Here is a 27,888-nt window from a genome sequence, read left to right as displayed (position 1 = left end):
CCCAGTGTCTTCCACTGGACTGCAAGCACGTATAAAGAGAAGTCCATAATAACTGTCTTTCTAGGATGGGAGCTATAGTTACAGCCTTTTCCAAGCCAGGGAGACTATTTTTCTAAGTTATATACTCATGGGCAGTCCTGTCTCAGGATATTTCTCTGAACTTGTTTATCATCAATTTTTTTTTTCAAGGTCTTCCATGCAAAACTGTCAATAGTGCCTATACATGAATAATGCTTATAAAAATATGGTGCTTATAGAAGTGCTGGTTTGGGAGGAGAATAGAGTGCTGCATTCCATGAGAAAAATGCTGCATAGAAATTGTTTAGTGTCTCATCTGAAGGCAGTCAGTTACTGTATATAAATTGCTGTCAGAATTTCAATAGTGTCATTGAGTGGAATGCATTGTAGGGCAGGGTGGGGGGGAAAGAGGAAGCCCCTCACTCTGGAAAGCTAAAGATAAGGAAATCCATTAGGTTCAGACCAGATTCCAGTGCTGGCAGAATATTACAGGAAAATGTGGGTCGTTTTGCAATCTTCAAATACCTGCAAAACTGAAGTAAATTTTAAATGATATGACAGATGCAGCATGGCTTCATTTTCTGAATTACTGCTGTGCTTATCCGATGAAGCATAGCAACACGATTGCCCAAACCAGACATTGCTCAATGGCTTGAAACCTTTTCCCAGTAAAGTTCAGGCTGGTTTAAAGGAACAGCATGAAGATAAAAATTGCTTACTCTGTACTATAATACTCTTTTGTAAGATTTGCTTGTTAAGCAGTTTATTAAGTCTAGGTAAAACAGATTTTTAAATTTATTTTTATCCTTTGGAATTGTTTGTTTTCCTATTGTGTTCCGATCCATCTGGGAATGAGACTCAGCTACACTATTTTGCTTCCTGGTTCCAGCCAGCTGCACTTTCTGAATTTCATGCATTTGCACAGATTTCCTGGGATAGAATTCCCACCGGCAGAGAAGCAAGTACAAGAGAGATGGGTTGCATCCATCCTCTAGAAAGTGTCCATATTCAGCTGGTGCACCATAGATGTAGGTACTCTGTAGACAATTTCTGCTTTTACCCTTTTAGAAACCCTAATTAATGGAAATCCTGTTCCTCAGAAATACAATTCAGAAATTGAAATCAGCTAGGTTGATACGACAACTCGGTTAAAATATGATTTGGTCTTTGTAAAGTTTTGGAGATTACTGTCAAGTCTTTCTCCCCAGCTATCTTCTCCCCAGTAAGGCACCTCCAGAAGGAAAGATGCTCCATACAAAGAACAATACAATTTGGGCTGTTCGGCACAGCAAATCTTCTCTCAGACTATGAGATAATAGTCAGCCATGAGAAAGGGTCATTGTGTTTATTCATGGCTCTGCTTCAGTGAGTGATGCTGCTGGGTCTGTGGTGATTACAGCACTCACCTGCTGAATTGCCTGAGCAGCTGTCTTGCCTTGTGGGCAAGTGGGAAGAACTACAGATCCACTATTTCACATTCTTTCTCCTTCCACCCACTTGCAACAACGAGGGAGGTGGGAGCTCTGTGCAGCTCCATCCTGACATCTGATGCTGTGTGTTGCCTCATCCCCTCCTTGTACTCTTGTTTCACTGTTTGCTGGGCCACAGTGTCTCTTTCTAAACTTATTGTATTTGGAACCAGTTACCAAATCATGCTGCTAAAAATACTCCTAACAACCAAATAATTATGATGTGGGTGGATGAACTTTTTCTTTACGCAGTACTAATTGCCAATAAAAGCTTGAACCCATTCAGAAAACTTGAAAAAGTAAATCAGGAATATCATCAGCAATGCCTAGTTCTCTGCTGTTTTTTTTCAAAAGGAGGAACACACACATGTGAAATAATAGTGAACATGTTAACACATGTATGTATGAGCATACTTACACAAGGAATTTGCTGACAGTGACATCCTGTTTGGAAAATCAGTGGCATGTTTAGAACAACCCAGGTTGACATAACATGAATGACGTACAAGGAAAAAAGACCTTACAATGTCACTGAAATGTTTGTTTCAACACATTGATTTTCTTTGCAGAGTCGTACTGGAGAATCATTCTTCCCAAATCACCAACACAAGACCAGTTTGGAACAGCACTTCTGAGTTCTCCAGCTCAGTACAGACAATACAGCCTATATGTGAATATAATATACATGTTTAACCCTGATGCAAAATTGCATTTCTGGTGGTCAAAGTTAGGCTCAGTGCTTCAGTAATAGAGTAGGTGAAAAAAAAAAAAACAACTAACCAAATTCTAAATATGGTTTAGGTATACTTTTTTCCCCCCCTTAGGAATATGCCTATGGGATCTATCACAGTGCTCTTTTGGAGAGGCAAAGACACAGTGAATGTGAGAGCTGGGATTTCAGAAATTTATTTTATTTCAGCACAAAGTAGCAAAATAGGACAAATCCAACCAGGAAACTGCCTCAGCTTGCACACAGACTGGTTGACTGGGTAAGGCATTCTGGATGCTCAGTCTGCCTTTACGGCACTCACAGGTTCAAAAGGTTCAAAACTCTGAATTTCACAAGTCCCACGTTCCTATGTACTCTGCTCCCAGCCCCAGACTTTGTATCAATCATTGACTGCAGCTGGAGCCCAGCAGAGCCCAAGAGGACTGTAGGAATGTCGGGACTTTGTGTGGAATTTCGCCAGTGTGAGCCAGTTGTGCTCTCCATTTGGAGCTGAACTGCTGAGCCAGTTGCGCCCTCCATTTGGAAATGAATTGCTGAAGTGTTCAAGTCCGTACAATCAGCTTGATGGCACCACTTTGTTCAGATGCAATGCAGATGGCTTTTGAACAACACAGCTACCCAATCTGGAGATTTTAGAAGTTTTTAGGCAATGCCCTTCTGATCCTGGAGAAAAAGAGAAGGGTAACGCAGGACATGTGAAGCCCTGGTAATAGGTCTGGGCTGTTCCAGTATCCAGATCCAGCAACTATCAATCTAGCCTGCAATTATCTTTTCATTGAAGGCCTGGCACAGCAGCATCTCCCAGCATAACGATATCCCCATCACAGCTTTATCCTTCCTGCCACATGCTCTGAATGATTCACACTCCGGACAGAAGGAAAAGGTGTGGGAGGAACAAATGCGTATTCAAAGCCCTTGGCTTGCTGCAGAAAATGAGGGGCTTTGGAACTGGGGAGGACAGGGGTAGTTTCCCAAAATGTCTGTGTGGGGGGAAAAAAAAATTAAGGCGTTGTGAGGATCCCCTGTCCTGAAGGGACAAATGAGACATTTTATAATTCCCAGAGCAACTGGTATGAAGGTAAGGATTTGGGACTAGGAAACTCCTAAAGGAGCACAGCATGCAAAAGCAGCACCAGAGCACATGGGGAGGAATGAGCCACATGTGTAGCCTGTGGAGTTCCCCGTGCCCCATGCACACACAGTCACACACAGTCACACACAGTCACACACACACAACACCAGTGAAAGGGCATTTTGCAGCTGTAAGGGGCCATCCAAAGCTTCAGAAGGCTAATACACCACTGAAATATTTCATGTTGATCTGGATGAGGGGGTGGTACCCAGGTCTGTAGAGCCAAAGATAACATAGATCAACTTTTTTTCCACTCCCTGTCCCTTTTGGGACTGACAGCAAACTGTTTCACCACACCTGAACTTCCCTGCCTGTAAAGAAAGAGGGGTAATTCCCATGCTTTGGAAAGGCTAAGAAATCTCTGGATGAATAGCTCTTTCTAACCTATCATGTTAAATTGATGTCTCAAAGCCCAGCAACAAAATTCAGCAATAATATAAAACAAAGCTGTGTTCATTTCTCTGATAATTTACTGTACCTATTTAAAAGGCCTAATATTAAAGCCCTGTGCAGCTCTATCCATGAGTAACTCATACATAGGAAAAGATCTAAGTCATGTTTAAAGATCTGATCCCATTAAATAAGACCCTGGAATAAGAGACAAAAATTGCTCATGTGACAGACTGCCATTTATTCAAATGAAGCGTAAAATAGCAGTGAACAAAACTTTACTGAAAATGGGTATTTTCAGTCAGTTACTTGCTTGAAATTAATGCATTTAATTAACATCACTAACGTCACTAAAGCTAAATGTCACATTCCCCAAAAGCAGCACTAGGAAGACACCTTCTAGACATTTCACCAGAGAAATCTGATGGATAATCAGGATGGGTAAGGAAGGACAAATAAGTATGGCCAGAGAGAATAAATATGTTAACAAAGGAGTTCGGCAGTGAAGGCTGACAGTCCAGTGCCTTTGGAAGATAACACTAGATGGATTATAACCATCTCACCTTACAAACATAGAAATGGTTCTTCCAGCTAAAGGCTTGAATGGAGTCACAAGTTAGCATGTTTAATATACTGCCTTATCAAAAGCCTTACAAGGAAAAGTGGTACTTCAGAAAAGGACAAGGAAGTGTCAGATTAGATATCAGTTGAACACATTTTGGGTCCCCAGCATAATATGTGGTTTGGACTACCACATGTGGGTCTCAGAGGAAACCATTCCTCTTCTGAGATGTTGCTGGATCTGACAGAGTCTGTAAAAGGAGAGAAATATAACTGGAAGATTATCAAGAAAATAGTGACCATGGTAATGAGCCTTGGATTAGATCTTTGAATAAGACTTGGATCTTTCCCTGTAAGCCTTGTTACTATGACTGTCAGCTCTAAAGTGAAAAAAATTAACAGCAATGAATTTCAACAGATTAAATGCTGAGAGAAACTGGACATGGAACAGAATAAAGGAAGGAATGGAATAGAAAAAGCAGCAGTGGCATATGTTAAGAAGCACTATTAATGTGTACTCAAAGACAATTAAAATAATAGTACAGATGGGTAAGGAAGTACATGGCTAAGAAAAAGACACAGTGCAGAAGAAGGGAACTAGGCAGATTGCAGACTGACATCAGTAATGCACAAGGAAAAAGGAGTGAGTCGATATAAAACATGGAAGTTGAATTGTAAGAGATTGAACTACAAGCATTCAAATACTCCAGATACAGAGTAAGGCTTCAGTGGAAACAGGCAAACAGAGGTAAATGTCAGCTATAGAAGTATGAAAAACTTATTTCTACCTCTATTTTCAAAAGTCTGCTTTTGCATCAAAGAGTGAGAGAAGTAGGTGACAGAAGTAATCATAAATTAAAAAAGAAACAGAAATAAGACCATGCTGATGCAAGGCAATCACAGGTGTGGAACAGCTACTAAACAAGAACATTCCAGAGAGGTATAGGGAAAATGCCAGTTAATCTTGCTATATGTGATGGTACACCAGAAGGCTGCAATTGCTACCCAAACACCCCAAACCCACAGTAAGGGACCATCTCTTCAGAGCAGAGATTACATCTCTGCAGATAAGATGGACAGAGGAGTTGAAGAGACAAGCAAGGCTAGGCTGCATGAACATTCCCAAGGAACACAGCAATTCAGCAGCAAAGCCAGAACAAGAATCCTCATCTACCAAATAATGATCAAAAACTAGATCATACCATCATTAAAAACAGAGCAAAATTACAAAAGTATGCAAAACACAAAGAGTCAGAGGAGATGTCAAATTTTTCAGTTCCAGGCTATTTCCCAGACACAAAGATTTAAGGCAAAATTGTAAGCCCTAGGTCTTGCCCTAGTTACTCTGCAGAAATTCAGATCCTTGCTGCTTAGCCTCTCTTTGACACAGTAATTTTCCAGTGGTGCTGTAAGCCTATTGCTTCATCTCATTTTCCTAAGTAAACTGTTTTTTCATAGTGACTGTGCCAATGGAGCTGGCCTTACATCGGCATACCTGCCATATCTGCAAGACAGCATGGAGCTGCCCAGTGGTGCTGCTGGCTCACGGCATCTCCTGGGCTTGGCACAGCAGCTTTGCAGAACTCTCCTGTTTAAGGTCTGTCCTCAGAAGTGGCAGGCTCTTAGAGCTCCTGCTGAGCCCAGCACTGAGCCACCATGTTTCTTATGCTGTAAGAGAGGACCTGAGACTGAGCAATTGCGTGGTGCAGTTGTGAGGGGCAGGGCTTCAGTGGAAGCCTCCACTGTTTGGATCCCTGAAGGAAGGAAGTAGGATAACATACAACTTGGCAAGGCATCTCAAAGCAGCATAAGAAGCTCCCGTCAACAAACCTCACATATTTTCTTGGGGGAGAAAGAACGATACTGAGTAGAGGAAAAACTACAGTCACACCTCTGTGTACTCTGGGAGTCAAAATCCTGTGTGCTTTGCACTTGTTTACACAGCTTTATCAGCAAAGAAGGATACCAGAAAACCAAGAGAAGTATTTGCTATTATCTGTGAGGTGGGTGACTTGCATCAATAAAATAACTTGGCCTGACCCATTGGTATAATCACAAGCAGGATGGAAAGATGGGGATTAAGTTTCACATGGCCTTGGCAATAGAAACATAAAATTGCACGTTGGGACTTGTCATCTGTATGTGCCATACCATCCACATAAAAGAGAAAGTTTTGTTGAAATTTGGTTCAGGTTTATAGCCCCTAAAATGTCATTGAGGAAAATTCTGAAAGGACCCCTGTCTAGGTCTACTGGGTTTGCATAGCAAGGTTTTGGCTGTTGGGGACTACAGAAGCTGTGGCTTCTCTGAGAAGCTTCCAGTAGCTGCCGCCATGTCTGAGAGAGCCAATGCCAACTGGCTCCAAGATGGACCCGCACACTGCTGGCCAAGGCTGAGCCCATCAGAGATATCAGTAATGCCTCTGGGACAACAGGCTTAAAACGAGGTGGAAAAAAGCTGCACAGCAGCAGCCAGAAAGAGTAATGAAACATGAGAGCAACAACACCACAGGCACGAAGTATAGTGAAGGAGGGGCAGGAGGTGCTCCAGGCACACTGAGATTCCCCTGCAGCCTCTGGTGCAGACCCTGGTGAGGCAGCTGTGCCCCTGGAGGTCCAGAGAGGAGCAGAGATCCACCTGCAGCCATGGAAGAGCCCAGACCAGAACAGGGGGAATGCCTGAAGGAGGCTGCAACCCCATGGGAAGCCCATGCTGGAGCAGGCTCCTGGCAGGACTGGTGAGTCTGTGCAGAGAGGAGCCCATGCTGGAGTAGGTTTGCTGACAGGACTTGTGACACTGTGGGGGACCCATATTGGAGAAGTCAGTGAAGTCATGCAGCCTGTGGGAAGGATTGATGTTGAAGAAATTCATGGAGAATTGGGTCCTGTGGGAGGGACCCCACACTCAAGCACGGGACAAGTGTGACAAGCCTCCTCCCAAGGATGAAGAAGCATCAGAGACACATGTGATGAACTGACTGCAGTCTCCATTCCCTGTCCCCCTGCACCACTGTGGGGGAAGAGGTAGAGAATCCAGGAGTGAATTCAAGAAGGGAGGAGTGGGAGAAAGGTATTTTAAGAAATAGTTTTCATTTCTTATTATACTACTCTGATTTGATTGATAATACATATATTTTCGCCAAGTTGAGTCTGTTTTGCCCATGTCTGTAATTTGCTTTGTCTCTCTGTCCTTAACTCAACCCATGAGCTTTTTGTTGTATTTTCTTTTCCCTGCCCAGCTGAGAATGGGAGCAATAGAAGCAGCTTTGGTGGGCACCAGCATCCAGTCAGGGTCAATCCACCACAGTAGGAGACTGAAAAATCCTCAGCTCTCCATAATGCTTTACTAGAGTATCACCACAGAATAATATACATGAAAACAGCATAGAAACTGAGTTTCCCCTCCAAAAATGCTTCACCACGTGCTCCTGTTTGATGACTATCATTATCACCGCGTGTCTCCTAGTCTTCCACACAGTCTTTCAACCCACATCTGTTTTGAATTAACTTCCCACACCAGCCACTGCTTTTAGCTCACTTCAGGAATACAAAGTTCCACATCTAAAAAGCATCACAGCAGTCCTAAACATGCTTTCAATTTTCTAGCTACTTTCTTTCAGTCTCTGCTCAACATTACCTTTACATACTCCACTAGAGCTCATAAAAACTCCAGGATTGAAGAAGAAAGGCTCTGAATGTTAGGGGGTAGCTTTTATTCATCACACGTAAACTGTCAGCAAACTGTAGGTTGAATAATATGTGATATGCAAATAATTAAAATACAGATTTTTGGTTATAATTAATCTGTAACTTATATGAGTAAAGTTTTCTTTAAGTCTTGGAATGTGATAAACACATGAATAGGAATATTGTTACACTGTAAATCCAAGTGAATAGAAACACAGAATCACAACCAATTGTTTAATTGCTAAACTAATTGTTTATCATCTCATGACAACATGCAAAGAAACTCGAGTGGCCCTTGCTTTTCTATCTCCATGATTACAAATCATAGAATCATAGAATGGTTTGGGTTGGTTGCAAGGGACCTTAAAGATCATCTAGTTCCAACCCCCTGCCACTGAGACACAGGGACACCTTCCACTAGACCACATTGCTCCAAGCCTCATCCAACCCAGCCTTTTAACACTTCCAGAGATGGAGCATCCACAGCTTTTCTGAGCAACCTGTGGCAGGGAGTGCCTCACCACTCTCACAAGGAAGAATTTCTTCCTAATAGCTAATCTAAACTTGCCATCTGTCAGTTTAAAGCTACTCCTCATTGTCCTGTCACTACATGCCTTCAAAAAAGTCTCTGCAGCTCCCATGTGGTCCCGTTCAGGTACCGGAAGCCTGCTCTAAGGTCTCTCCAGAACCTTCTCTTCTCCAGTCTGAACAATCTCAACTTTCACAAGCTGTCTTCATAGGAGAAGTGCTACAGCACTCTGGTCATCTTCTTCATGGTCCTCCAATGGATCCACTCCATTGCTACGTTGGGGACCCCAGAGCTGCATGCAGCACTGCAGGTGGGGTCTCAGCAGAGCAGAGGGGCAGAATCCCCTCCCTTACTCTGCTGCCCATGCTGCTTTGGATGCAACCCAGGGTGCAGTTGGCTTTCTGGGCTATGAGAGCACATTGCTGAACACACCCAGATGCTTGTCAACCAGCACCCCTAAATCCTTCTGCTCAGTGCTGCTCTCAATCCATCCAGCCAGTATTTGTGCTTGGGATTGCCTTGACCCAGGTGTGGTCAACGCAATTTTTGAATTCATGCAGTTTTTTGAACTTCATGCAGTTCACATGTGCCCATCTCTCAAGCCTGTCAAGGTTTCTCTGGATAACATCCCTCCAGCATATCAATTGCGCTACACAACTTGGTGTCACTGGCAAACTTGCTGAGGGTGCACTCTAAGCCACATCACTGACACAGCTGTTAAACAGCGCCAGTCACCAATCCCTGAGGAAGGCCACTGTCATTTGTCTCCCCTTGGACATTAAGCTGTTGACCACAGCCTTTGAGTGTGACCATCCAGCTAATTCCGAATCCATTTAGTGGTGCACCCATCAAATCCATGTTTCTCCATTTTAGAAATGAGGTTGTCATATGGGACAATGTCAAATGTCTTGTACAAGTCCAGGTAGATTATGTCTATTGCTCTTCCTTTATCCACTACTGCTGTAACCTTGTTGTAGAAGGCCACCAAATTTGTCAGGCATGATTTGCCCTTAGTGAAACCATGTTAGCTGCTACCAGACACCTCATTTTCCATGTGCCTTAGCATAGTTCCCAGAAGGATCTGCTCTGTGGTCTTGCTGGGCGTAGAGATGAGACTGACCTGCCTGTAGTTCTCTGGGTCTTCCTTTTTTCCCTTTTAAAAGTCTTCTCTGTGCTTTGGCCATTTTTTGCTTCAAGTACTGCGATTAATGCAGTTTCTCACCATGCTACTTTGTACTCCCTTTATCCTAACAAGAGTAGTCTTCTGTCCATTTTCCACTTCTCAAAGATTCACATATAAGTCCAGATGCTTAAATGCTCTCTGCAATGCCAAGCCCTTGGTGCATATGGAGCAAGAGGGCAGGCTCTGGCTATGACACGAATTTCAATGCATGCCAGGTCTGCTTAGCCATTCTCTGTGTACACAGTGATACAGGTGTGCAAATTTGGAGATTAGTTTTTAAGCCTTTTGCAATGTTGTGAAATGCAAGGAAAGACTGTGTTTGTACACAAGAAGTGTTTTCTTGGCCACTTGGAATTTCAGTTACTGCTGCTCATCATGACCATCTGAAACATCTCACTGAATCCTCATCTTGACAAAGGAGGGGAGGTGTGTGCCCAGAGTGGGTGACACAAAATGCGTAGTTGGAGACTTTTGTCTGGTGGCCCCTGAAATATGGCACTGCTGATTGTTCCATGCTCCTCTCCTGATTGCACCTGATCATTTCTGCCTGTACCTTTCTACAGGGTAAATTATCTACTTAGTCCATGACTGTCCAGTTGTAGATTCCTGTGGCTTTTAAAATTTCTTCTGCTGAAGCTCTTGCTACTATTACGTATTAATTCTGCCACAGTTGGATATGAAAATATCAGTTCTCTCAAATCTGATTTCTGTACTTCCTCTATTTATTTCTGGGTCCAGGGAGGTACTTTTTATCTTCTTTCCTTTTATTTCACATCACTGGTCTCTCATGAAAGGCCTAATCTGAAGCTTTTTATTTTCTGTCTCAGTACTTCTTGAACTGGTCCTTGCTTTTCTGTCACCATGGCTACAGTTCTTCCCTGTGCTCTTGCCATTACCTGTTTTAGCTACTGTAATTCACTGACAGCTTCTCTTTCAGGTTTTCTGCGCTCCCTTTAGCCTAACCAAAACTTTGTTAATCTACCTTCTCCTCCCCTACACTTGAAGGATCCCATCTCATTTCTTATTCTTGCCATTGGCTTCCTGACCCCTCACTCTTCAGAGGTTTTCCTGTTCTTTGCCCCTGTTCCCTCTCTCGTTTCCTGAGTGCCTCCTGATACTATCCTGCCACAGCACCTCTTGTCTTCTCCCAGCCTCTCTTTCATAGACTGCATTTATTTTGGAAACCGAGTGAGTTGAAGTAATGCCGGTTTTACAGGGAGACCTCATGAACAGAACCCTTGACTCCTGAAGGTCACCTATGAGGTCCATGGCAGATTAGGAAAGAAATCACTCTGTTTCTGAGTAACATCCAGCCATTCAGCCCAGGAGTTCCCTTTTCCATTCAGACCTGCCCTGGTGACTCTTTATCTCTGCAGAATCCATTTTTCCCTGGAGACAATTGCCTTGTGTTTTTTCTTGCCCACGTTTGACTCTGAATTTTTGGGAACTTCTTTACTGTTTTTGTACTTGCAAAACACCCAGTTCACCTTTATAGTGCCACATAAATGTTTTCCCCATCCTAATTATAGTAGCCAGTGGCTCAGACGTGCTATACTGTTCTTGGGGAGGAAGCAGACAGACTTCTCTGCACTGCACAGAGCAAATTGACAGACTGTGTTTGCTCACTCATTGAATGAAACATTTCACTGACTTTAGCTTGAGCAATATAGAATAGCCTAAATGTGCCTCTGTTAAGATTTCAGATAAGATCTCCTGCCAGAACTGTGTTGCTGCCTTGGTAACAGTGATGGTCTGGGTAAAGTGTTGGCTCCGAAGCATGGGAACAGAAAGCATGACCCTATCTGTTCCCTCATCTTCTGGAATTTAAGGGACAAATATTCTTAGAAAACTCTTTGTGTTTTAAAGGATGAAAAAACTTCATTTTTTTTCTGGATTTTTTCTCGTAACAGGTTCAGAGACCCTCGGTCCTCTTTCCACTAAATTAACATAGCACTGACTGGAGGAATGGCTACTCCTGTCCTGAACTAGGAGAGCTCCCGTGGGACCTCAGTGTGTTAATCCCATGTAGCACCCAACTGTCTCTTTGGCTGTCTTTTTCCCAGAATTATCTAGCTGGGTTAAGTATGGATCAGCCTTGGTCCACATAATTTTATACCCAGTCTCACCAGAATAAGTGAATGTCAAGTACATTTATTCAGGTTGTACTTTAATAATTTACCATAAAGGTGAAAAGTCTCAAAATGATCCGTACTGACATCAGGTCTTTGGTCATTGCCTGTCTGTTCAGCTGCCCAGAGAAGCTGTGTAGCCTCTATAAATGGGGATTTGCAAATCCCTACTCCCCATAAGTGAGGATTTGCAAAATCTGATTGGACATGGTCCTGAGAAATCTGCTGTAGGTGACCCTGCCTGAGTAGAGGTTTGCACTAAATCACATCAAGGGGTCCCTTCCAACCCCAGGTATTCAGTGAGCTAAGTTCTTCCAGGTTTATATCACCTACAATCCATATGTTCCTTTCAGGCAGCAAAGAGAACAGGATGCAAAGCCCTTTGTCTGAAATCAGACAAAGGGTGGGGGGAGGAGGACCCCTGTTCATCCTGTAAAGAAAGTTTAGCTGGAGAATTGTTCTTTTCCTAACCTTATTCTCCTTATTCACATTTTTTTGTGAGTAACACTTGGGAACCCAGAGTACAACAGGCTGAATTTATTCATAGTCTGAGCATTATGAAAGCACCCTCTGAGGCAGTTTCCTCTCATGTTGCCACACCATTGAAGGCAGCCCTGACCTTCAGGGACCACCCTCTTCAGGAATGGAGGGTTATTCAGCCTGCATCCTGTTTAAGAACCACACGCCCCTCCTGAGTACCGGCTCACTGCTGGAGCAAGGGCCTTGCCATCTGTTTCAGTCTTCCCACCGTGGACCAGCACTCCTGAAGTGACCGGTTGTAAGAATGTGACCCACTCTTCCTGGTGCTGGGTCAAAACTGAGCTCCCTCTGGGTGTATGCAGCTAAAGCAAGACTGATCTCAAAAACCTGCAGGTAGAGGTGTCAGCAAGTTGGCTGGCATCAGCAGGAAAACACACCCTTGGGATATAGCCTTGCATGTCATTTAACCTCAGCTGAATACGTGTAGGAAACAGTGATCTGGCTCCCTCAATTTTTATTCAAGATAAGCCCTTTGAAGTCCTTGTATTCTGCAGGCAGGGCCAGCTTGGCATTTTTGCCAAGTCGGTGAAACATTTTGACATCAGCTGCTTTCCTCTTCTCCAAAACAACAACTGGCTCTTGTTCTGCTTATTTTAAACCTTAAAAAAAAAAAAAAAACAACAAAAACCCCCAAAAAAACCAAAAACAAAAACAAAAAACACTTCATCCCATTTCTGTCTTGCTCTGCATTACTATGAGGGAACACCGCTGCTGCCACAGTTTCTCTCATGCATGAGTACACAGACTTTTGCATACAAATCTCCCTTTTTTCAGTGTCCAGCCCCAAGTGTCTGCACTGGGTTTCACACTGATTCCAGCAAGAGGCTGGAGAAGGAGAGAGCAGGTTACAGAGCAGAGAACAGACTGTGCTTGCCATTCTTCATGCTGCAGAGAGTCAAACTAGTAGTTTCTTACAGGAAATAAGGCTATGAAGGATCTAGTTTAGGCTGACTTCACTATGGCAGATACTTGTCTAGTCTTAAAAACTCCAGTGCAAAGATTACTTACATTTCTCTTTGGGAGCTTGGTCCAGTGTTTCATGATGTGTTGGACACTCTGAATTGGGGTTACCCTCTCTCCAGATTTGCTAGATATTTTCTTTTTCTGCCCAGAAAATTTGCTTGAACAGATGTTTGAGGATTGTCTGTACTTCAGCTTGGATAGGAAGGCTACACATGTGGAAAACCTGGACATATCCCCAGGACCTGTGCTGACCTATTGTACAATCTGTGTACAGGAAACCAGACCAGGAAGCATCGATCTTACTCTATGAATGGGATGTGGTTGCTTAGTGAATACACAGTGTATTCTTTGTCCCAAAAGTGTGGGATTTGCTACATATAAGCAACGTATCTGATTACAGAATCAGAGAGCAATACTGGATTCACTACACTGGCACTGCAGAGCATGACAGAAGTGTGAAACATACTGAAACTGGGATCCTGAAGACACACAATAACAATTACTGTGTGATGCTGAGGTTATTAAGACACCGACACTTCAGCAGTATCTTGGGTCCTGCTTTGAGTTGCACTTATCCTTTATGGCTGGCGCAGCCCGCCTAGGCCTCTACATTCTCATTCTTCCCCCAATTCCTTTTTTGTCCCCTTATTAGGTTCAGCAAGTACCAAATATATTTTGGGAGCACACCCTGTCCTGCTGGCTGCAGGACATGACACAGTCACACTTACCTTAATCTTCGCTGTGTGCACTGCAGGTGAGGGGTGGCAGAGCACTGGGGTGAAGAGCAGGGGGAAATCAAAAGGTACTGGGCAGCAATACTTCCCTTCTTGACTTCCACCACTCCTCACTCTCGTGCTTTTATACTGACACAGCTGTTTGCATGACCACAGGATGACCTAGAAAAAGGGAAATTCCACACTAAATAATGTTTTGGGTTTTGCTTGGGCTGTTTTTATTTCAGCCAACAAGCAATTGTGCTGGTCTCATTGAAGCTGCCACTTGACTGTCCTTGAGCACAGGGGTGCAGCAGGGCCAAATGTCCCTTAGACCAGCGCTGTGTAGAAGATCACGAATGAGGTGGCACAGTAGCAGTGCCTGTCCAGCTTCTTCATTCCCTCTCGGCCATGTCCCCTTACTCTTGTCATCTCCTCCAGTGACACTTGGGTATATTGTGCAGTGCCACAGGTGGCTGCTTGTACACCAGCCCAGGCAACCAATCCAGCTGAAAAAGAATCCATTAGAATAAAACTAAAAGGGACCATTTTCAGTGCCACCCCTTCCTCTGTGGGGTCCATTGCACAGGTGGAGGGGAGCAATGAGGGCATTACTTGGTTCACCCTGTGTTCAGCCTTTGCTGCGTGAAACAACAGCCTGAACATAGGCACTTTACTCTCATTTAAACTAACAGTATTCTCATATTTTGTTTCTCAGCACAATCTTCTATTCTGAAGGGAAGGGTGGTAATTTTTTGTGAAAAATTCACATTGTTTTGTTAGCAAATAAACCCATGTTTGACACAACATCCGCCATGTCTGCCAGATCGGCAGGGGTTTTCTTTCTCTGCTCTGGCTCTTTTCCTCCTTGTTTTACTTTTCCATTCCAGTACTCTTAATTTAGACTGGACCCTCTTGTAACAGCAAGTCAGTGACTTGCTTTGGGCAAAACAATTTGTACACTAGATTTATTGTCTTCTTTCTTGGATGTCCATCTTGTAATGTCTTACACATCCAGGCCCATCCAAGTTTCTTTCTCTCTTTTTTCCTCTGTACTTTGAGCTTAGTGTTTTGAAGGAAGTTGATCAAACTGAGCATTCTTGTGAATTTAAGTTTGGTTGCCAAGAATGTAAGTGATTCATCCCCCTGTAAGGAAAAGTGCTGGCAATAAAACATTCCCCATTCCCCCCTTTTTACATGCAAAATACTGTTACTGCTCAAAACAGCAGAGCTTTTTACTTAGAACAAAGTGTTACCCTATTAATTGCACAACAAATAGAATTCTTAAAATACCTTTAAGCTCTATTCTTAGAAGGAAATATTGCCAGCAGAGGCCTTGCAAGTGATGAGATGTAAATTACAAGCACTAGTAAAGCACAATGAAATGGTACCTTGCCTCATATCCTTCACATTGTTATCTTACCCTCAGCAGGACCAAATTCCAGCAGTTTTTCCTTTACGCTTTGTGTCGTGGATATTTTAAGAACCCTTCAGGGAAATACAAAATCATTTCAGGGGAGAAATGTGTTATTTCCTTGCATGAGGATGGTGCAGGAGCTGAATCAGCTGTGCAGTGAGAGAACTTTAATGTCCCAGTTTTTTCCCTGTGGTGGTGCTGGTGTGGCTGGACAGGCACACGCCTTGGCTCAAACTCTCCAGGGACTTCCCATGGCCACACTCCCTGTGCAAGAACACCCTGCCTGCACTATGTCTGTCTCATTCCTCTTCTGCTACAGCACTACAGTGTTTTCACATGAAGGTTTTCACATGTTCATCAAATACTGAGCTTGACTACCCCCAGAAGTCAGAGGGCTTTGTTTATAATTTGTCAGCAAAAGAAAAGGTGGTTTGGGACATTGCTACAGTCAGGAAAGCAAGACTCATCTTTTCTGGAAGTCTTTTAAAAGCTATAACATTAGCAAAAGACTGCATTGCTGTTTGTCATAGTTTTGGCTTTGCTCCTGGTTGGGCCAGGAAATGGTGCGCACAAAGTATAATTCCCACATTTCAGCAATGCCCCTGTAGCCTTGTTCCATCAGTGACATGCAGGTAGGGCAAATAACAGTTGCACCTGATGTTTTTCAATTTTGCCAAGGACCAGCTGCTTTCAACTACCTTTTCCCATCTATTATCTCAGCCAGCTAGCCACTGATGAAGCCACTCACAGTCCTGGTTGCTGGGATCATGAGATTGCTGTCCTAGCAAGAAGCCAAGACTCATTCAGGCAGCCTGATAAACTGTAAATTCCCCTGCAGTCCAGCTGTCAGCATGTGTACGGAGCTAACAGGGCTGTGTAACTCACAGCCTACAAGAGAGCAGGAGGAGAATGAACTTTGGAGCTCCCAGGAACAGGTGCACAGCCCATTCTTGGTGGCCTTCTGCCACTAACACCACCAAAAATTAGCAGCTTAAGACAAGAAGCTCAAAGAAGGTGGGATGAAAAAGCATTCACCAAAATCCCTGAGTGCAAATGCAGTAGGAACTTGTCCATGGCTGACCAAAAATGTCATCTGCCATCTAAACATAAAATGAAAAATGTGTAATGCCTCCATTGGCATTGCATTAGCTGGCCACAGCAAACAACTATGTTAGCACAAATACAGAAATCTTCCCACTTCATTTGCAGCCCAAGATGGATGGATGCTCATGAATCTCTCATTTTGACTGGTCTTCACGGTTTCTTATGAGAAACCAATTAATAACTTTGACAGTGTCAAAATAAATCATGCTTTATCTTTTACAACTCTGAACACCTGCATTTAATTGGTGTATCAGCTGGTAATTATTATGCCTTTACATTCCTTAAGCCTAAATAAAATAGAGCTTATTTCATGTTGCTTCACATTGAAGAAATCTAATCTAAGGGGTATAGAAGTGCCATTTCTCATGCTTTTCTATGCCCTGAAGTTTTATAGAAATTATTCGGAAATATTCTTAGCTTTGTGACAGGGATAGCAAAACATAAAGCTAATTGTAAAGAAGTATTAACTCAAGATTTTTTTCCTATCCACTTCTTTTTAAATAGTTTCTTTCTTCCCCCTTTCTTCATTTGCAAGAATTTTCCCTTTAGCATGTGAGGCACTTATTTATTTTTTGGAGTGCTGCACTTTCTTACACTACTTGTGAACACAAACAAAGAGTGCTGCTCACAGGAATCTGAGATGACACAGTCTGTCATGCTGTCACATAACTTGCCATATCGCACAGCCCATCAGCTGAAAGTACCAGGTTATAGACAGGTACCATCTTCTGACTCCAACTGAACCACTTCAAGACGGATGCCTTTTATTACCACCCTCTCTGGTCCACTGATGTGCCAGCACAGCTGCTTGTGTGAACCTTTCCTCACCCAGTCCAGGCAAGAGCAGCAAGATTTTTGTAAACTCTTTAAGTATGAAACCTTTGCCAAGCTGTTTCATTGCAACAACTCTATGGAGAGCTCATCACAACCAGCTCTGCCAAGAGAACCAATAGGAACAGCAAGAAATGTAAAAGCAGTGATTTCTTCTGTCAGCACCCTGGGCACTGTGTGCACTTCTTCCCATGCCCTAACCGTTGCTCGTCTACAACCCCAGTGGGCCCTCATTGCTCTGCAGCAAGACTTCCTACATTTGCAATTTCCCCAGCACCTCCTGCCATGTGCAAAATGGAATATGATACAGCTGATAACCAGTCAGTGGTATGTAGAGAGGTTGTTCTTTCTTGGTCTAAGGAATAGGTGTGGACAAATTTTCTAGGAACTTTTGAAGTTACTGTGTGCAGGAGCCAAAGTGATTCTGCCTTGCATTGTGCCTACAGCACATTCTGTTTTCCTGGCACTATTCCTGCCACTACCATTAGGATTATTTCAGTGTTCCCACTAAGCACTGTATCTCTGAGGCAACCAATCTGTCAGAATTCATTCTGGACTCAGCCATCACATATTGTAAATTCCCAGTGATGGACAGTTCCCTTCTTTTAAAAAGATTGTTAGAGTTAATTGATATTGCTTAGCATTCAGTAAAGAATTTGGTTTTATGTGTTGTGGACAAAATGTGGATAATTTATTGCAGCCAGAAATTTTTGTCATCAGTGGCCATTCAGAGAAAAACCACAAAAGAAACCAAAAAGAGAAAGATAATTGTTTTCTGATCTTCTTGTTGAAGCACAGAAGATATTTCTGCAAGGCAGCTGAAATGTCTCAGGGTGCTGGGGCTTTGCTTTGTGTTTGACAAGGCTAGCCACATGGAACTACTTATTTTGGAGGAAAGTTTTTCTTGACACCTTATGATGATGCTTCTGGAAGGAGGACACATGTAATGGCTTGCACAACATCATCCTTTCTTATGAAGGATATGCACTATTCTCATAAACCTTCTGTGGGGCTCTGTGAGCCCCAGAAGGAAGCCAGAAAAAAACATGCCTCTTATTGGGGCTGCCCAGAGAGGATTCACTCGTCAACAGTACCCTCATCATTGCAGAATCAGTGTGAAATACCACAGACATGACAGGTTCTTTCTGTTAAGATCCGACATACCGGGGCAGAAAATGAAGAGGGAAGTATCTGTTTTTGGCATGCAGGGTCTTTATCCATTTACTATTATCAACAGGAACAGTGTGTGCCACAGACTGGAAACTTCTAGGAGTGTATGGCAAGATGAAGAGAAGCGTAACCAGGGAGCTGCATATAAAGAAAGTGTATGTTGGTACACTCAGCTGGAGTTTTCTTCCTCAGGAGAAAAAGTTTAAGTACTTTAATATGATTCTTCCATGGGAAGGGAAAAGAACAGGAAGGTGTCTATCTGACGGAGACACTCACCCCCTTCTCAGACTTGTGTCGTTTTCAAGGATAGGATCACATTAACCCAGGAAGCAAGCAGGGAATGGATTTGTCTGCACAGGAAGTGTGGAGGACAATATTAAGGACATCTCTTCCAGCTGCTGATGTTACGAGGAAACACGCTGACTTTGCTGTGCAGGGCACTTGGAAGACAGCGCTGTTGCCCCAGAGCAGCCAGCACTGGGCAGTGGGTCAGGCAGCCTCTGTGTCCCCAGGGAAAATTGGTTCACTCAGTGGGCAGCAGCAGCATCTGCAACTGGGGAAAGCACCAGCAATGAAAACCTTCGCACTGGCTTGGTTTCTCACCACTGCTTCCAGTAGTGGAGATGACCAGTGAAGGAAAACCAGGAAACACAGCTCCCAGGGAGCACAGGCAGGGACCCACACTGCTGACCCAACTGTCTGCAGTGAATTACAGGCTGACCAACTTCCAGCGTTGGTTGTCCTCGCTATAAAACACATCTCATACACGAATTTAAAAACTTACACTTATTGAAATGACAACCCGTTTGTTCCTCCCTCACAGTGTATGAACGTTTTTCTACTGAGGTAATTTCAGACAAACAGTAGGGGGGAAATCAGGAATCTATGGTAGAGTATTACCCAAGTTATAAAAGCAGTTTATTACTCTATTGTGTGTCTAAAATTTCTGGAATATTGTAGCAGATGTATTTTATAGAGAAATGACTACACATTTTAATGAAACCCAGGTTTAGGTTCTGGCAATATTTCTTCCTGAATTTTATATTTTGTAACCAAGTCTACAACTCCACCAGGAAAAATCAATAGAATATTTAGCACACCTTACCATCTCACCTTCACAGGTGTTTGTATAGAGAAGAAAATACCTGTTTGTGACAGGCCAGGAGTTACTTTTTCTTTACTTAAAACTGAAGTCTGTTTCCCTCTGCTGACAACTACAAGCTCACAGTTTGTTCTGATCCCCTTCAGGTGAAATTCAAGTGGTCATTAGAATTTTTTGCTTATGCTCTCTTGCATAAGCTGTACTCTTTAGCCAATTTAGATTGTGAGCAGTTTTGCACTGCATCAGCCTGAAGTGCTGTGGCTCTCCAGCTCCCTCCTCACACTGCTCAGGGGATGCAGGCAGGGTCACATCCTGCGTCCTTTATCGCTGCCCTGCAGGAAGCAGCACCCTAAGGAAAACAAGATTGATCCCCACTGTTCCCAGCTCCTTTGTTCAGGCCTGTGGCAGAGCTCAGGAGCAGTGTGGACATCCTTCTGAATCCCTCACATACCCAGGTGTCCAATATTAGTTTCAGCTGACTTCAGATAAATCGCAGGGTTTGTTGTTGGTGTTTCTATTTTTTTTTTTTTTTTTGTAATATTACTGTTCAGTCCAGTGTGTTTGCTTTATGAGAATATTTCTAACAGGAGTAAGCATATCTGACAAATTTAATTTCTTTCTCAAAAGTATGTGGATGCTGCAGGTTTATGACAAACTGCTGTTGGTATCTAAATTGAACAGAAGTAACAGATATGTGAGTGATAATGTTTATCTGCCTAATACATTATTCTTTGAATATTTTTTTCTGAAAATGGAACAAAAGCATCCTGATGATACTCTTGTAGGAAACACCTGATGTGGAATAGTTCCAGCAGAATGGCAGAATTATAACATTTGACAACATCACAAATGACTTTCAGTTTTTAATCAAGGTCTTACACTGGCAGTATGAGGCAGCTTGTTTAGAAGGCAAAGCAGTGGCTCTGCCTTGCGTACACTGCCTGTGTGCCTGGAGCGAGCACAAACCTGCACAGCCTGACTGGTGCTACTGTCACATTAGCAGTTAAACCATTTTGCAATATTGCAGAACAGTAAATCACCTTCAAAGCATTTTTATTAACTTTTAGTCCTTCTGATGACTTTGCAGAGAAAAAAAAAAAGAAAAGAAGAAAAGAAGAGAAAAACATATATGTAACTTACATGCAAGTAACAATTCTTCCCAGGTGGCTAAGTCTTGGTGCTCCTGAATCAGGATGCTGCCTCAGCGGTTTCTGTAGGCTTTACCCATCCAGTGCCAGAGTCCTTTCCTACAACCCAGCCCCACCAGCCTGTCCTGCACCGACTCATTCACCTACTGCCTCACAGGCAGGTTGAATAGGACCACAGAAGCCCAAGAGTTACGGTGCATTTTGTGAGCCCAAATAATCTAAATTCAAAACAGGGAACAGAAATTGAAGCTTATATAAAAACAGTGTAATTGTCTAGCAGCACTACAGGCTTCTTGAAATTCACACTAACTTTGGTGCAAAACACAGGAAATTAAAACACTGTAGTGAAATCTACTGCACACAGAGCATTCTGAACATAAAAACACACCCATGACATCACTATGACACAAAAGGTAGGAAATACCAGTGATTGTGTTTGCAAAGAATTGTGCTTGTGCTCTTCCTCCACCAGTTAAAGTTGGTTTGCAGTAGAAGCTCCATCTGATTTTGCTCTCTCAATTGATTGTAAATATGTTTGAAAGTTGATTGTGCTGTTGCCAGAATAGGGTAGTTGAACTTCCCACAATCAAGATAAAGATCAAGTCCTCTATCAAGCAGGCTTTATGGGATACACATACAATGAAGAAAAATTAAGGAGCTGTGTATAGTCCTGGTTAGAAAGAAGTCAGAAACTCAGCCAATAAGCCAGAAGTCCCGGGAGCCTTGGGAACCTGCCGCCGAGGCTAATTCAGGTTCCTTGAACTCACATTTGATACATTAATGAGTCTGAAATGTTTGGAACTCCTTATTCTGGTCATGCTACAATGTTTCTAGTTTCTGGGGGGGGGTTTGCCTCCACGGTTGATATCCCAGGCTCAGCTGTGCCGTTACTTTCTGCTTCTTCCCAATGACATTTGTTATTTGCTACAATCCTTCCGTTCTGCCTAGAAAGTTTTAAGCTACCCAGTACCAGCTGCTCTTTTTGTTTTTCCCTTTCAGTCGCTAGTTACTCACAGTAAGTGCTTTGTAGGTCAATGGGCTCCTTGACCCACAGTGTTCCTCTCTAAAGGGCTGTGGCAGTTTTGCCCGATCCCATATCCTAATGGCATCAACTCATCATCTCATTCATGCCTATCCTAGATGCCCCAACAAACAATTCACAGTTTGCTATTTAAATAACCACTTCCTTAAGAACATGTGTTAACAATACTTACAGGAGTAATTCATGCTTCCAAACCACTTGTCTCCTACTCTACAGGTATTCACAGCTGGAAAAGTTTGAATCATATTTTGGGCCTTCACAACAACAGAGGCTGGAGACTTGCTCCTATGCAGAGTCTTACCCAGCCTCACTACCTCAGCGGGGATCTTTCATTTTTCTTACAGTGTACCCTATATATATATATACATGTTTGCATGTAAAGACATTTTTTGCACAGCACACAGTGTCCCTGAGCAAGCAGAGGAGACCTCTTGCCCCCCAAAACCTAAGGAAATGTGAGGGGAGGGTGAAGCAATCAACCATCCCGCTACACTGAAGGGACACGCCCTGCTCCAGTCCTATTCTCTCCCTCCGCCTCCCAGTGCTCCTGGACATGCACTTCCCACCCCTCGCCTTGCACCAGGTGTAGCAATCGTGGAATCAGTTTAGAAAGTGTCAGGTGAAATGAACTGAGAGAAACAGCCCCCACTAGATAATTTTCTCTTAAACTGGGGAACTTAACTTATTTTTGGAAGTATCTAGTGAGAGTTATGCCTGGCAGAAGGGAGAGAAAAACCTGTCACAAGCAGCGGGAGCTAAATCCCCCTCCTTTGGCAAAAGCGAGCAGTTGGACCAACTCCAGCACACGAGACCTCAGCCTAAACCTGTGGGAACCCAGTTTATGGTGTTATGCCTTGTTTAATCAGAAAGCCCCATCCCGAGTAAGACCCACACCCTGCAGCCACATCACTGCATTTTCATTTCCAAATAATTTTCAACCTTTGCTTCCAAACACGTGAAGTAAGAGTCTAAGATTTTAGACTGAAAATAAATTGTATTGATACAGTTCATGCAAAATAAATAAATTAATGCTTTAATTTATGTAAAACTCAGGCACACTAGGGTCAATTTTCACATAAATAATGTACTCCCAAAGTTCTAGCAGAAGGAACTACCCAGATTCCTAACAGAATTGTGCTTTATTTGTTACAGCTGTTCCGTTACAATACTTGACATAAATTCCTTTGTTTCAGAAATAGTAGTTCACACACTGAGCCCAAAGTGTGTATCATCATGGCAGATATAATTAATTTTATTAGAGTGATAAACTGAATTGTTGCCTGGGAAATCAAAATCCACGAATGGTGGCAAGGCTGACTCATTGCCTATGGTAACAAAATGATGATTTGCTCTAACTTAATATAGATTAAAACTGTACAACACTATCCAGACTACTACAAAAGGAAGTTAATAAAAACTGAGGGTCAACTGTAGTAGGTTGCTGGTTCTTTTGTCCTGTATTTAGTAAGCCATAAATCAACATTTTAAACCAAATACTGTTTCTTATATTAGAGTGAAATGCAAGAGGTTTTGTTTGTTTGTTTGTTTGTTTTTTTTGTAGTATGGACTCATAACCCTTTTTCTTTTTTATGATATACAGAGAAACATAATATGCAAATGTGTTTTTATAATATTTATCTCCCTTCATATTTTAATAATATTTTTCTCCCCTAAATATTTTTTTCAATAAATAATACCTTTGAAACATGCATCTACAGTGTTCAGAAGAGTGAAATCAAATCACATCAGAGCTTAGAGCACAGGTACTTCAGCACTTACAACACCATAACAAGCAGTTGCTTTTTGCATGGTGGACAACATAAAATACTTACTTGTGGTGCTAGACTTACACTCGGGACAGCAGCCCAAAGGCACCCGGAGCCCCCTGACTCAGGGGCGCGCACCGCACAGCCCGCGACAGCTCCGGTGGCACTGCTGTTCTCTGCTGCAAGCACCTACAGAGAATGGTGTGAGGCGTGCAGGGACACCGCAATAATACAGCATCAAATACGGCTTAACGGGGTGTTTAAGGGATGGGAGGATGTGCGCTACGAGGACAGGTTGAGGGAGCTGGGACTGTTCACACACACGGCTCACTGTGTGGGAATACCTGGGGGGCAGGAGCAAAGGCTGACAGCCAGGCTTCTCAGCGACGTCCCGCCACAGAACCGGAGGTAAAGGGCACAAACTGACAAAAGAAATAAACTTTTTTGTTTGTTTCTTTTTTTTTTTTTTTTTTTTTTTAACTGCAGAGGCGACTGAGCCCTGGAGCAGGTTGCCCAGAGATGTCCATCCTTGGGCATAGTCAGAATCCGTGCAGCCCTCGCTGATCCTGCTTCGAGCAGGGTTTGGAGCGGGCAGCCTCCTACAGTCTCAGCAAATCTTTGAGTCCCTGATGTGTGGTTATCTTGCACCTGAGAGCACGCTTCTGCTCATTTTTACAGGGAACTGTAATTATTTTTACAGTTTTACTCTCAAAACGAGAAATAAATTCAGTGGAAGTAATCCAAAAGCAAATTCTGTGAAAACAACTGAGCCCCTCTTCCCCCACCGCTTTGAGTAACAAGCAACTCTCGACATTTTAAAAAAAGCTACCACAAAACCACGCATTTTGTACTCTTTTATAGATATTATGTATTCCCTCTTATTTTGTAAGACACAACCGCAGACTCAAATTTAACCTAATAAAAGATTCCACATGTGGGGGAAAAAAAAAAAAAAGAAAAAAAAGAAAATGGGAAGCCTATGCATTTGCTCTTTCCATGAATGTAATATTAAGGGAAACTAGATTCTGAGTAGATTTCCCGCTAGTTTATCTCACCCTGCGGCTCTTAGAGCGGTTCGCTGTGCAGGGGACCCGCGGCTCCCTGAGGGAAGGGCGGTGCCTCAGGCCTGGGGGCGGAGCCCCGCCGGGTTCGCCCCCGCCCCTGCTCTCGCGAGATGGGCGGTGCGCGGCGCGACATCCGGGAGCGGCGCGGCAAGATGGCGGTGGAGTCGCGGGTGACGCAGGAGGAGATCAAGAAGGAGCCGGAGAAGCCGATCGACCGCGAGAAGGTGTCCCGAGTGTGGGGTGCTGGTGCCGCGCCGCTTCGCTGGCCGCTCCAGGGCGGCCAGCGGGGGTGGGGGCGTGGTGAGGTCTAGTGACGACGTGAGGCCTCCGGCGGAGGGGGGGGGGGGGGCGGGGCGTGGCGAACGGCCTCTCACCGTAATCCCCACCCCTGCGTCTCCTCGCCCCCATCCTCATTCTCACCCCCGCCTCACCCCGCAGACGTGCCCGCTGCTGCTTCGCGTCTTCACCACCAACAATGGGCGGCACCACCGCATGGACGAGTTCTCCCGCGGCAACGTGCCCTCCAGCGAGCTGCAGATCTACACCTGGTGAGTGACACCTCCTCTGCGCCTGGCCATGGCGCGGGGCCAGCCGGGCCTCGCCTGGGCCCCAGGGGCCAGGAGGAGCTGTGCAGGCTCCGGGCAGTTCTCGCTGCTGCTGGTGTGGAGCGGTTGTGGCTGTGCCCTGGCAGCTGAGAGGAGTTAGCTCTGGAAGCGAGGCTTTGCGCGGCAGTGAGCGCTCAGCCACTGAGATTTAGTGCGGCTGAAGTGTCTATTTACTGCTGCATGTAATCGGTGGCTTGTGCTGTGGCGATGGTTATCACAGCACATCTACCTAACGCAGAGGTTCTCCTTTAATGCGTCTATTTTGTTCCAACAGCCCTGTTTATTCAGTAGATTTAATTGTCCCGGAAGGCTTGAAACGGTGTGTGAATGGTTTGTTGATTTAACTCGGACTCCTCTGAGAGTGGAGTAATGAGTTTTCTTTTTGCATGGCCAGGTAGCAGTGCTTTAACAGAGAGCTGCTTTTTATCACTCTCAGATTTATTTTGGAGAACTGCCTTAGTCTCCATTGCACACACGTTGGACTTTCTTTGTAGTATTTTGAATAATGCCTTTGAAAAGGAATTACGCTGCTTTTTAAACCCTGCATGATGTTTGCCAGAGTTGTAACTCATAGGTTGTGTAGTTGAATAAATCAATTTTTGTGGATACCAAAGCATGCAGTTCTAATTTACTTCTAAGTGGGATTTATGGACTCTGTCCAGGCTGCTGGTGGTGTCTGAGTTGTTTCCCATCTGCAGAAGTCAGAATGGGCATTGTCTGTCAACACACTGCTTGGTTGCCTGAAGCATGGAGTGAGTGCACAGTCTGTATAATTAGAGACACTTTGCTTGTGATGACTGAGTACTTTTGTTCTTGAAATTCTAGACATGAGCTTTAGCCCTGCTCTGGTCGAAGGCTGGGTAAAGGAGTGCTGCCTGGTAGGGCAGAAATGGAAAGCTATTTTATTTTTCTGCTTTTCTTACATTTCTTCTAATAGTTAATAAGCTTATTTTAATACACACGTCAGCTTAGGTGAGGAAACTCTTACACTGTACCTTGTGTGAATGTATTAAAAAAAAGGCTCCTGCTGCTTAAATGGCAGCTCTTCAGAGAGGCCTGGAAATGCAGATGTTGAAATGTATAGAGATGAAGAGATCGATCTGAATATTGCAGTGAATCAGACACATTTGCACTAGAGCATGTTGCCTCCAGTGTGCCCTAGGTGGTGAATTCTCCCAGGTGTTACAATCAGTAACTGTGGACATAGGTAGGCCAAGGCAAAGAAACATATGGTTAAGTTGTAGCAATGTATTGATTACATCTTAAACGTTTTGGGAGGCTTTCTTTACTGTTCCTTTGAGAGTGTGAAGCACTTTGGTTTGTTTGTTTAATCTAGGATGGATGCAACTCTGAAAGAGCTGACCAGCTTAGTGAAAGAAGTTTACCCAGAAGCACGGAAGAAGGGCACACATTTCAACTTTGCAATTGTTTTTACAGATCTCAAGAGGCCTGGCTATAGGTAAATGACATTTCTTCTGTGAGTTAATAGAATACTTGGGGCACCAGAACAGTAAATTGTTCTTTATTAATACTGATTTTAAGTTCAGAATCCACATACCAAACTTCTGAAGTTCTGTATGGTGACTGCTACAAACTTAAATTGTGCTGGTGACCATCCCTGTCAACGTGTTCCCAAAACTATGAACCTGTGTGCTAGAGGGCAGTGGTTGCTGTATTGGCAACTGAGACATGGCCCTCCAACCTGAGATGGTGCTTTGTTCCTGGTAGGTCTTGCACCTGAGTTACAACAATGATCTTGTTGCAGGTGTTTCTCCTCCAAAATGGTATGAGCTAATCTTTGTCAGTATCCAGTGGATGTACCCTGGTTTGGAATCTGGTGGGGTCTTGTGCTTTGTCTGTATGGCAGGGGGTAAGGGGTTCTCACTGATATTTAACATCAGAAGGCTCCTCTGTGCTGTGAGAAAGAGCAGTTGGTGTAACTTTTCTTGATGCACCCAGGTCTGCAGAGAAAAACCCCAGTGTTTTGAGTACACAGCCACATGTGTGCAGTGCAGGGGGTGGCATGGGAAGGGAGCTGTGAACCAGTGCAGTTCCTGTTTTGGACATCTGGAGAGATTGGCCACTGATAACTAATTTGCCTTTCCTCTGCTACTCACAGGGTGAAGGAGATTGGCAGCACCATGTCGGGCAGGAAGGGCACAGATGATTCCATGACATTGCAGTCTCAGAAATTCCAGATAGGAGACTACTTGGATATAGCAATTACCCCTCCGAATCGTGCACCACCCCCATCAAGCCGCATGAGACCTTACTGAAGTCTTACTTCTCTTTGTATGATTACGTATTCTGATTACTCCTACTTGCTGTTCTAAAGCAGGCTTATTTTTTTGCTTTTGTTGCCAAGTACCTGAAGACAAAGCTGAGCATTGTAGAAGAAAGTTAACCCTTAAACATTAACTTCTAGTTTGTTTAGAAGAAACCCCTTCAGCAGCACCATCATCCTATCCCTGATTGTTATAGTTTGAGTAGTAAGTTAGTGTGTCCAGTGTTCTGAAGACTTCCATGAAATATGTCCAGGAGGTTTACAGGTGTTCTGTAGTTCTGTCTTGTTTGGAATAAAAATTGATGTTATTAA

At 43.6% G+C, this 27,888-nt stretch overlaps 1 protein-coding gene and 1 long non-coding RNA gene across 2 annotated transcripts; one reads left to right on the top strand and one right to left on the bottom strand.

The window, feature by feature from the left end:
• Positions 1 to 2,472: 2,472 nt before the first annotated feature.
• LOC131573620 (uncharacterized) lies at positions 2,473 to 24,810 on the bottom strand. Its single transcript, XR_009276224.1, has 3 exons — positions 24,679 to 24,810; positions 23,690 to 23,812; positions 2,473 to 2,880 (listed from the first exon to the last, which is right to left on the bottom strand). It is a non-coding gene; the product is annotated as an uncharacterized LOC131573620 (long non-coding RNA).
• On the top strand, positions 24,766 to 27,888 carry SAP18 (Sin3A associated protein 18). Its single transcript, XM_058827659.1, has 4 exons — positions 24,766 to 24,911; positions 25,126 to 25,235; positions 26,629 to 26,751; positions 27,412 to 27,888. The coding sequence occupies exons 1-4, from the start codon at positions 24,798 to 24,800 to the stop codon at positions 27,566 to 27,568; spliced, it is 504 nt and encodes a 167-aa protein (XP_058683642.1). The 5' UTR covers positions 24,766 to 24,797; the 3' UTR covers positions 27,569 to 27,888.

This window comes from Poecile atricapillus, chromosome 1 (assembly GCF_030490865.1).
Source record: "Poecile atricapillus isolate bPoeAtr1 chromosome 1, bPoeAtr1.hap1, whole genome shotgun sequence".
In the NCBI taxonomy this organism is placed as follows: domain Eukaryota; kingdom Metazoa; phylum Chordata; class Aves; order Passeriformes; family Paridae; genus Poecile; species Poecile atricapillus.
This window is presented reverse-complemented; position numbering and strand designations above follow the sequence as displayed.